This window comes from Watersipora subatra, chromosome 2 (assembly GCF_963576615.1).
Source record: "Watersipora subatra chromosome 2, tzWatSuba1.1, whole genome shotgun sequence".
In the NCBI taxonomy this organism is placed as follows: domain Eukaryota; kingdom Metazoa; phylum Bryozoa; class Gymnolaemata; order Cheilostomatida; family Watersiporidae; genus Watersipora; species Watersipora subatra.
Genome location: NC_088709.1, coordinates 21,336,273 through 21,348,542, shown reverse-complemented (window position 1 = coordinate 21,348,542; position 12,270 = coordinate 21,336,273). Strand labels below are relative to the sequence as shown.

Sequence of the window (12,270 nt, the reverse complement as noted above, 5' to 3'; positions counted from 1 at the left end):
TATCTGTTAGTTGACTAAATATGATAATCACCTTCCTCTATTGTCTTACTAACTGGTTTGTTAGTAAAGATAAATACTATATCTTACCAAAGTTACAGTGTAAGTTTTAAGGAGGAATTCTGAACTACGGTGCACCTTCAGAATACGATTTTGATTCATTCCAGGGTTGCCATTGTAGGGTGAAAAAATCGTATGTAGGGGTGTAAAAACCATAGTAGTTATATAATGCAAACACCCCCTGGTAAAAATCGTCAAAATTTTATACATGTGCTGTACATATTAAAATTAGTAACAAAATAGTATGTTAACCTTAGTAACTATAGTTACCTACAATAACTTTATTGTATTTAATATATTTAGTGGTTACAATCTGCAATAGAATGTAACATTATAATTTATCATGCGCATAAAGTACCACAGAGAGTTCTTACCTTCAAGACAGACTTACAGATAACATAAACTTTGAATTCACGTCAAATAAGTTTAGCTTGCTAAACATACGCATGCACACACACAGCATTATTTAAAAAGAAATCCTAAATAATGCTGTTTTGGTAATGAAGCGAATTTTGTTAGCAGGTTAAGGGAAGTTGTCTAACATTCTGTTTAAAGGGATCGCAACTTCAACTTTCTACTGGTTTTAAAGGGAAAATATTACCGTTTTACACACGAGAATTGATGAACTGAGAGAACATGGTCATCGTGTCTCTTTCAGGCGTTGTGAATGTATTTTCGACGAATTTTGTATTTTGAGGTACGTAATAAGCACATCGACAGCCAAATTTGAGCTTGGACGAAATTTTGTTGAATTCTTATGGTGAAATAAGATTCGTAGGGTGAGGTGAGAAAATCATCATTTTCCACATCGTAAGTGAAAAAAAATCGTATATCAGGGTAATCCTATCCTGAGGGCGCATTGTAGTTCTAGGATTTGTTTAACTACTACAGATCCGTGTGAGCTAATAAAACGAGAGTCATTTTCTGAAAGTTGTGACCTTTGATATCAGGTGGTATACTGACTTTCTAGTCCTAATAAATTATATAGCAGATATGTTCATGACATTTTATATAAATGAAATCATTCAATGTATCTAGAAATACAGAACCTAATGTGTTTCAAATCATTCACTGTATTTATGTATCCAAATTGTTCATTTTGCAGACATTGAACTGAATCAAGAACCAGAGAGGCGTTCAGTCAACATACACAGTGATGAAGGTGAATATAGCATAGGTTTAATGGAGATAATTATGGGATATCTATGTGGTTGCATTAGCAGTGCACTAGCAGTAGTAAGCATCTAACAACTGTGCAATATGCAGTATAATTGCATTGTGTACTTTGGCTACTGCCCAGTAACCTGTATACATGTAGTACAACCATTAATAATTCGTGGTAAGCACTTTAGTGGTTAGCACTATTGGCACAGTAGTGATCTTGCCTACTACACAATGTGCATCGTTGGATGCAGTGGGAGCATTGCTAGCACACATCTCACATTACTAGATGCAATAAGAGCCTTTGTGTTACACTAAACATACGTGCACATTTTTCATGAAAATTCATCACAGATACAAGTATTGTGTTGGCTCTGCAGCTGCAACACAATTACAAGATGTTAACGCTCTTCTGTCTTGGTATGAGTGAGCCAACCAATCACAATTAGCATGCTTTATATGGTTGAAATGAGGATCTAATATGGTTATAATTTATAATGTTAATGGGAAAGCTATAAAAAGACCCCAATTTTATAGGAATGGTAATAATGCCTGACTCCCTAATTCTAAATGATATGGGAGTTAGAACACAAATTCATGCGCTTGCTAATCAACATCTGACATTTTACACAATATGGTGCATATAGTGAGAGTTTATCCACAGTATCACCTTCAGCCCGATGAGCAGTTTCAGTACATGTACAATTCAGGTTTTGAATAAAACACACACACTGTATGCATGAATTGCTACTTTTCAGGAAATATCACTTGGAAACAAATGTGCAGTTGATCCCGGTGGAAAATTTTCAGTTGCAGCAGTAAATGTTTACTGTACATTAGATAGTTGTAAGGCACTTTAAAATTGCTGCATGCTGTAATGCAATAACACAGTGCAGTTCTAATGCATCACATCTTTAGTCTTGATCTATTGATCGCTTAGTGGAAAGCATGGTCATCTGGTGACTCTGCTTAAGGACAGGCACAGGATAGCTCAGCTAGTCTACCCTAGTAGTAAGATTGTTAGCTGATCTGGGCTTAGCATCTGGTCACCATGTCGCTTTCTTGCGATAGGTAGTCTGGCTATCGCATCTGGTGCTTCTTGGTTTTGAAGCAGAATTTCTGTATAGTTAGACCATAGCGTCTGGCTTCAATCAAACAGTCATAGAAGGGATAATCAGGTCGTAGTCTCTGGTGGCTATCCATTCTAATAGGTTTGGTGCTATTCTAGCAAGGACAATTCATGACAATTTGATGGATAGTTGACTCCAAAAATGTATGCGAGTTCTCTATTTGGTGTAGGCATCAATCACATGGTTTTTATTATTTGAGACATGAGATTAAAGTGCTCAAATGTAATCTCTCGATCACCATTTTTCTTCTGCATCACTTTTCTCCGAGATTAGCACAGAAATGTTTTTGCATTTATCTACTTCTGCTAAATGACAAAAGTTAAAAGTGTTGGTATATGGTTTGGTTTTTTTTCGGTCAAATAAGATTATCAGATCTTATTTTAGATGCATATTCTCTGAAAACATGCTTTAGCAAAATCGTTGGGTTGGTGTAACACTGCGTAGTGCAATTGATTGGTAGCAGTACAATAATGTTGAAGTTGTTGGAAGTTCGCAAGCGTGTGATTATCCATGTTCTACGACGCATTCTTTACTTGGCCACCAGACAAATTTCATGGGCTGAGGTTAAACGTCAGAATAACAAGTCATCATCTAGTAATTTGTGACTTGTGATTTATTTTCATCAACAAAAATTAGCTAAAGATTGACTTGCAACAAAATTCGCATTACAGTTATTTGATATGAAAAGATTCACCATGTCTTACTCTTCTGTGTTGTAGGTGCCAAATATGTGGGAATGTGATTACAAGCTCTTAAAAGCTAAAAAAACGAACAGTTATTCGCAGCCACACGAGACCGCCGTAGTTTGGATTCTGTTTCCAGAACGGCTCAATTGTGACGTAGTTGTGGGAGATGGTTTCTGTTAATACTTCCATGCAAATATACTTTACGCATTCAATAAAACCATGTCTATTATTCTTACGCGTCTGTTTTATTGTCATTGTAATGCTGTCACTTTTAGCAGTGATATCTTATAACTTACCGTAAAAATTCGTTTAATTTTTTAGCCTTACCTCGAAGGAGTACAGATCATTGTCTGATAATCATGACGAGTCTGTTGGTCACCTGTGATAATCAAAAAGTGCTGCAAAAATTATTTGCGAAGTATTGGGTCACATGATCAGATTACGACTTGCCAAAACAAAACTGTAAAGTAGCGAGCATCTATATTTGATACGGGGTCTTCGGTAAAACCCGAAGTGTTTGCCATAAACTAGTGTTACGATAAGTTTTATATTGAGCTTTTTATTGGCCTTTCTATTCATCACATGACAACACAATAAATAAATTTCATGACTACGTCAGAGAATTAAAGAAATTCCAATCTACGGCGGCATTTCGTTTTTGAGCTTTTAAGAGCTTGTAATCACATTTCCACAGATTTTGCTCCTACAACACAACAGAGTAAGACATGGTGAATCTTTTGATACCAAATAACTGTAATGTGAATTTTGTTGCAAGTTAACCTTTAAGCAAAAGAAAAAGCTGGAAGAGTGATGAAGCCCATAATACGCAATAGCATAGCTAGTCGTGGCGTTGAGCTTGTCGTCATCGTGTAATCAACGTCAACTCAAGTAGATTGCATAAATTTGCTGTTGCTCTAGTCGTTCATGGTGAACAGTTGCATGACAGTATTCTGTACACAGCTTACAGGATACAACTAGCTCTTGATTTCCAATTTGTTGCTTCCCTGTTCACCGTGACTTGATTCAAATCTTCTCCTGTATGACTCGATAAACAGACACTGTCTAGGTTCCTTTAAATTTATCTAGCTATAAAAGTACCTCAAATGCAATGAAATACAACAACCATTTAGATATCTCGAAGCAATCATCAGCAGTTCAGTACATTTAGTTCTGTTTAGGTTGACTAAACTGGAGTGAGCATCACTATCGAAATATTTCAAGATTTTAGAGAGCTCTGAAGAGTCTTCAGTAGCAGATAGCAAATTGTTGTGATTTCTCTTGGTAATTGATATTAGCCATTTTTTATGTTTCATGTCTCACTTGGGTACCCCTTTTGGTGATTTTAGCATATTGTATTAACATGTTTTTGCATTGAAACGCTGATCATTCTTTTGACCTGTTAATAACATTTTGAACAATAACTCCTTCAAAAAACAATGTTCGATTTCTCATTACACTCCAAGGTTTTGATGGAATTATCAATGTGGTGTCTCAATGCCAGTTTTTGTTATTGCCATAGCAGCACCCTGATGATGACTGCAACCTCCTTGCTGACTTATCTATAAACACTTGCTCATTGCCACTCATTAACCTCTTCGCTATCCAGCGCATCCGGCTGAAAATTGTCCAGCATACCTGGTCTGTCAGTTGACAATTTTATCTTTTGACATGGAGGCAATGTGGTATCCTAAAAATTTTTATGATGGGTTTTAAGATATCAGTGCTCAAAGTGACAGCATTACAATGACGATGAAATGGACGCGTAAGGACAATAAACATGGCTTTATTGAATGCGTGAAGTACATTTGTGAAAATATTGCTGACTTTATCTACAAACACTTGCTCATTGCCACTCATAAAGTCATGTTTTTCCTCGATGTCTTAACAGAAAATAGTTTTCCTATTTGATAATTGCTTTAGTTGTTTATAATCGATGCACTGCGTCCATATTTATCTGTTTTCACATGAAGACTATTAGCAAGCTGTAAGCTTCTTTTTACACTTTATTGTGTCGTTCTCCAATGCATGATGAACATGTCTTTCTCATAGATTTCCTTTTTTATTATGAATTTGCAGCTAGTCTGGTTTTGCCAAACTGCCATCTCCATGTGTTTATCGCTGGTTTTAACACTTGTATATTGTTAGAAGGCTCCAACTTTCTGGCAACACAACATCTGCAGCGATCATATTTATTTTGAATGTATTTATTATTGGATAGTGTAATATTTTTGATTTTTATTCATTTGAAAGAGAGTAGCATTTTGGGGAATCCTTTCAGAAAGATAAATATGGCAACAGGTTTCCTGCTTATTTGAGCTTTGGACATGTTTAGCTTATGATTTTTATGAAGAAGTTGCCAAAGCATGAAACACCATCTGATAGCTCAAACTGAAAGTTAACCATTGGCTTCAGACGATCAAATTGTATCTCTGCTGGTTTGTCACATGATGAAACTTACGCCTTCTGGTTCAAGTCAATTAGCTTCTACTGCGTTCGAACAAAATCTTGACGAAACACCTTTTCAACTTCATTTTTCCATTTTAAATTATTTTAGTGGCTTTCTCCCTAATCTTCATATTTAAGAATTCACTTATAAGGTTTATTAGATTTCACTAAGTTCATACTTATAAACCTCTTAGGTGTACTTTACTAACAATATGTACTAGCTGATTGCACTTGTACTAGCTGATTGCACTTGTACTAGCTGATTGCACCTGTACTAGCTGATTGTACTTGTACTAGCTGATTGTACTTGTACTAGCTGATTGTACTTGTACTAGCTGATTGCACTTGTACTAGCTGATTGTACTTGTACTAGCTGATTGTACTTGTACTAGCTGATTGTACTTGTACTAGCTGATTGTACTTGTACTAGCTGATTGCACTTGTACTAGCTGATTGTACTTGTACTAGCTGATTGTACTTGTACTAGCTGATTGTACTTGTACTAGCTGATTGTACTTGTACTAGCTGATTGTACTTGTACTAGCTGATTGCACTTGTACTAGCTGATTGTACTTGTACTAGCTGATTGTACTTGTACTAGCTGATTGTACTTGTACTAGCTGATTGCAAGTAGGCTACATTTCCGATGAACCAGTGCTGGTTATATCAAGTTGGCTTTCGTAGAGAGAGGTTGTGCTTTTTTTCCACTCTCTCACAGCTTTATGTTAATAACTAACTTTATCACAGCAACTACTTTACTTAGCATTCTGCTTCAATTGGATTGCTGATTATATTATTCTTGGATATTCTGTACTGCAAGTGGAGGAAGCGAGGGTGGTGATATCTCTATGAGCCACCCTCGAATCGGGTAAGTGCCTAGTACACTTTCCGATATGGGACCTAAAAAGGGAGCAGCTAAATCGACAGAGAATAGTGATCAGGAAGCCGGTCCAAAGCTTATTGACATTGACGAAAAATTAAACCTAATTCTTACTAAGCTTGGTAATATCGAATTTCGTCTCAATTTAATTGAGAGCAAACAGTCCGATTTTGAAAAGTCTCTCAATCACGTTCATCAAGAAAATGAGGGCATTCAACTCAAGCAGAGAGATTTATCCAAATCCATAGTAGAAATAGAATCTAAAATCGGTAAACTGGAAGGCTTAGAGTCTCGAATTGAAGCAGCAGAGTATGCTGAAAGAGCAAAATGTGTCGAGTTAAATGGGATTCCATATGATAAATCGGAAAATCTGAACCTTGCTTATCAGAAATTGCTAAGTTCCTTAAAATCTGATAAATTACCTACCACCATCGACAAGATATACCGCATTAGACAAAGCAAGCGCATCATCATAAAGTTCACCCAAACCAATCAGCGCAATGAGTTCTTCCAGCAATATCGAAAAAACATTCAATCCCTCTCAGCACTTGGTTTCAAAGAAACAGGAAGGATCTATATCAATGAAGTATTGAGTCGTGCTCAAAGCACACTTTTCTGGAAAACCCGGCAATTTAAAGTGGAATACAACTATAAATATGTGTGGACATCTAATCAAAGAATATATCTGCGTAAAACTCCTGACTCGGATGCCATCCCTATAAACTCTGAAGACGATTTAGAAACGCTAAAACTTCTTTAAATACTCCAGTGAACTTTTACTACTGAGCTTCCTGGCAAAATGGCAGATTCTGAATTGGATTTAGATCTAGATTGTCATGGATACTGTATTAATGATTTTTTGTTCAGCCAGAGTTTCTTCGCTGACAAACTTTCAATACTTAACGTGAACTGCCAGAGCCTTAGAAATAAATTTTTTCTTTTTGAACAATTTCTGGCATGTTGTAATGTTCCTTTTGATGTTATTTGTGTAACAGAAACATGGTTGAATGATGACGAGACAAAATTTTTTGAAATTTCAAATTACACTTTTTCAGGTGCGCAACGTGCTACACGCGGAGGTGGAGCTGGGATCTATGTGCGAGATGGCATTGGTGTGGAGGTGTTGCCGGCTGTGGACATTGCTGGGTCTGACACTCATTCTGTTGGACTGCATTTTGGTGTTTATGCTTCACCTATTATTCTAACTGTGATTTATCGGCAGCCCAGCGCAGGTGTTGCTGAATTTCTTGATGATCTTGAACGCCACATTTCTTCTTCTCACGCAAGTAATCACATCATTGCTGGTGATATCAACATTGATTATTTAGACAATTCAAGTGATGACTATGCCAACTTGTTAGCAACTTACTGTTTTTATAACACTATAACTATTGCAACCCACCATTTTAAGCCCTCAAACAAATGGACGTGCTTGGATCACATTTTGACAAACTTTGTTAGTCCGACAGTGACATCTGGAACTATAAGCGCAGACTTTAGTGACCACTTGCCCACATTTTCATTTTTTCACAAATTTAAAAATAATCAACCCATCTCCCGAAAAACTACTAATTCATATCCTGTAATTGATTATAAAAGTCTAAGAATCATGCTTGAAAACACTAATTGGGACAAAATCTTTTCAAATGATGTCGATTACTTCTATAACGCTTTTTTTGACAAATTATCTGATTGTTCCCAGAAATGTAAATACCAAAAATCAGTAAACACTAAATCTAATCAAACTTTCTTAAAGCCATGGATGACTGAAAACCTTTTGTTGAGCGTTAAAAAGAAATATCGTCTTCATAGAAAACTTCAATCTAACCCACTTAATTTAAAATTGAAGTGCCAATATAACAAACTTAGAAACGATGTTAGCAGGAATTTGAGGGACTCCAAATATAATTATTTTTCGCAAGCTTTCAATAGCTGCACCAGCTCAAAGCAAATTTGGCAGCTTGTAAACTATGAGCTTCTAGGAAAACAAAAGACAAATAGCCATAAACAGCCTTCTAAACTGATTTGTTATCTTAATCCTGATGAACTAGCCATAACGGATGTTGAAAAAGCTAATGAGCTCAATTCCTTTTTTAGTAATATTGGTAAAAGACTGGCCTTGAAATTTGTAAACTTAGTACCTCAACCCCCTATCCAAAATCAAGCATTGTGGCTTGAAAATAATGCTGGTGAAGCTTTTGAATTCCAATACATCGATATAACTGGTTTATTAAAAATTGTAGATACAATAAATTCAAACAAAGCCTCTGGCCTAGATCAAATTACTGCTAAATTTATGAAATCGGTTTCACAGAGTATTGCTTACCCTTTATGTAAGATTTTTAACAAATCACTAGAGACTGGGAAGGTACCTGATGCACTTAAAAAAGCTAAAATATTACCTTTGCACAAAGGGGGTTCTTTAAATGAATGCGGTAATTTTCGTCCAATTTCAATTCTACCAGTCTTTAGTAAAATATTGGAAAAACTTGTTAATCAACAAATTGTTGATTATTTAGAAAATAAATCACTTTTATATAAAAACCAATTTGGATTCAGAAGAGCTAGAGGCACATCTGATGCCATCTCAACTTTTACTAACCAAATTCTAGAATCGTTTGACCGAAGTGAATGTGTTATAGGAATTTTTATAGATTTCAGGAAGGCCTTTGATACGATCGATCACGCAATATTATTTAAAAAACTAGAGCAATTTAATTTTAGTGAGTTAACCATCAGATGGATACAAAGCTATTTAACCCGCCGAACCCAAACAACAAAAATTAATGATACTTTTTCTAACGCTGACAATTTGACTTGTGGCGTACCTCAGGGCTCGGTGCTAGGCCCGACTTTATTCTTAATTTACATAAATGATCTTTGTGATTGTTTAACTCATCTAACTCCTATATTGTATGCTGATGATACCAATTTGTTTATGAGTTCAAAGAACCTAAACGACGATTTACCTAAAGTCCAATCTGATCTTGAAAAACTAGCTGATTGGTGTCAAACAAACAAATTAACCATTAACTTTGACAAAACCTGTTTTACTGTTTTTAAAAATTACCAGAGCAAAATTAAATTTGATCAGCCTATTCTTTTTAATAACACTTTTATTAAAGCAATTGATGAAGTCAAATTTCTTGGAGTGTCAATTGATAAAAATTTGAACTGGTCTTCCCACGCTCGTAAGCTTTTATTAGATTTACGGCCTATATCAGGCATCTTTTACCGCATAAGTGCTTTCATTCCAAAAAAATTGCTGATTATGCTTTATTACACACTTATTCACTCCAAATTATGCTATTCAATAGAAACTTATGGCAATGCGTCCAAAATTCATCTTAGCAAAATAATACAGTTTCAAAAGAAAATTGTCAGAATCATTAACCGTAAGCCATTTGGATTTCCAACAAACGATTTATTTAAAACCTCTGATATTTTAACTATTGATAAATTGCATAAATATAAGTTGCTTATTCAAGCCCATAAATTATTTTACTCAAAATGTGATCCAGCACTACCATTTTATAATACTCGTCATCAATTACTTTCTCTTCCCGTACCTAATCATCTAACTTTAGCCGGTCAACGATCCTCAAACTTTGCAACACCTGCGCTGTGGAATCGACTACCTAATTCAATAAGATCAATAAAATGTCTCGGTAAATATAAGGTGGAACTGAGGCACCATCTCCAGTCTGGAGAGTGAGTGTTACGGTCTGGTTTTTGTGCTGCTGACTCGGGCTCGCGTACCACTGGCTTTGCCATTTCGCAATGGGCCCCATCATCATTTCTTACTTATTGTTATTTTTTCACGCATTGGTTAATTATATTTTGTCTCGAGTATTAATTCAATTGTGTAATCTTTAAAGGTGAAATAAAACACACACACACACACACACACACTTATTCAGTGAGGATGGATAGACTCGAGTGTCACACAAAATTTCTTAACACCAAAATACATGTATAGGTTGTTATTGTTATTTGTCCTTATCATGGATGTGATTGTTGTAGCATAATGTAAGATACATACAGAAATAGCAACATATTTAAATTTAATTCTCAAAACCCCCTTCAGGGTAAATGCTTTACCTCTGACATTTGGTCATGACAATATTAGCACAGTTAGACATTTGTAACACTCCGAAAATTCTATATTACTTGCAGGGTTTAAACGACATTTTTGTGACATGACAATATCTGCATATGTATGGTACTACCGAGCCTGTGTGCCAAAAAACTAACAAACTGTCAATTTGTATTATAGGTGAAATTCGTGGTAGCTTTACTCACCGAAGTACTCGGAGAGGACACAAGAAGATCCGTGTTGGAGATAAGCCATTTCAGTGTGCGATGTGCAATAGTAGGTTTGTTAGCCATAGTCATTTAACAAGGCACATGAGGACTCATACTGGGGAAAAACCATTTCAATGCGATATGTGTAGCAGTAGCTTTACTCAACGTAGTTGTCTAACAAGTCACATGAGGACTCATACTGGAGAAAAACCATTTCAATGCAAGACTTGCAGTAGTAGGTTTGCTCGTCGCAATAATTTAATAGAACACATGAGGACTCATACCGGAGAGAAGCCATACAAATGCAAGATTTGTGGTAGTTCCTTTGCTCAACACAGCGGTCTAACAGGACACTTGAGAAATCATACTGAGGTAAAACCACTGCAATGCACGATTTGCAACAGCAGCTTTGCTCGTCGCAGTAATCTAACAGTTCACCTGAGAACTCATTGTTGATTGAGAAGTAGCCATAGTTCAGAGTGTTAGTTTGTGGAAGGAAATCATGGATAATATGATGAATGATTCTATTTGCTTTCAAACACTACGAATGTCAGAAATCAGAAGGAAAAAAAGTAAAAAGCGTTTATAACCAATAAACACAGACATGAATGTTTTATAAACACGTGGTTTTTGTAACAGGCAAAGTGACAATTTCCGCTGTCTATTTACCATGGTTCATGAAAGAACAAAATGGAATAAAACGGATTGTAATATTGGGTAAAACACAAACATAATTATCTTCCCCTAAAAAATATATGCGCAACTCCAAAATGCATCACTCACAACTCGTGGTTGTACACATCTACACACTCCCTCAAACACAAATCTTGAGTTTACAAATGGTGGTTTAATGGTTTGGTATAGCGAGCGATTTCATAAGACAGACTGCCTAATTGTCGCAATGCTGATATAACTGCATGTTATGTATTTTTGTTTTCGTATGAAAGGATGACTGATATCTATGTGCGTTGTACGACTATGTGATACAGGACTGCCACTGTAGAGGGCTATGTCACTTGGATTGTCACAGTATATGACATTGTTTGTTGGCTGTTTCATTGCAAGTGACTTACACAGGGTGCAAAGATGGATGGCCTCTTTGGTTGCGTCAGATGAGAGTCGCCGCAGGTGCTACAGTCGGTTGTTTCTGAGTCTTCCAGCTTACTGGAGCACTGTTACCCAGAGTAAACATGTACCCGGTCGTCTATCTCCTATCGTCATTATCACCTGAAGACCGTTTTGTAGCAACCTATGAGGTGTTTTTTACTAGGGCTGTGTGTGAACGAGTAGTGACTGGTTCCTTTCAGGTATCTCAGTACACGTAATGTTGCAGTAACATGTGACGGTCCTAAATCTAGACACTGAGATACCTTGGATATTATCCAGCTTACGTCAGTCTGGAGAGGTTGAGTTAAATTAAACCATAACTGTCACGAACAACTTTTATCGTATTTTCTAGGTAAATCAGACACGCTGATTCCGATTTTGTACTCAAAATAAAGATTAGTCCACTAACCTTCAAAGTCATTTAAGCTTTTTTAAAGCGTTTCAATATCCGTTTCAAAAACAACACAATCGGCATTACAAGCTCCGCCCATAAATATGT

The 12,270-nt window shown here is 36.1% G+C and overlaps 1 protein-coding gene across 1 annotated transcript; it reads left to right on the top strand.

The window, feature by feature from the left end:
- The first annotated feature begins 6,372 nt into the window (after positions 1-6,372).
- LOC137388050 (uncharacterized) lies at positions 6,373-7,119 on the top strand. The gene has a single exon (XM_068074567.1). It carries the CDS (start codon positions 6,373-6,375, stop codon positions 7,117-7,119), a length of 747 nt encoding a protein of 248 aa, XP_067930668.1.
- The last annotated feature ends 5,151 nt before the right edge of the window (positions 7,120-12,270 follow it).

What these genes read in the sequence shown, in the direction of transcription:
- LOC137388050 (XM_068074567.1), top strand. Translation starts at nt 6,373, where the DNA reads ATGGGACCTAAAAAGGGAGCAGCTAAATCGACAGAGAATAGTGATCAG.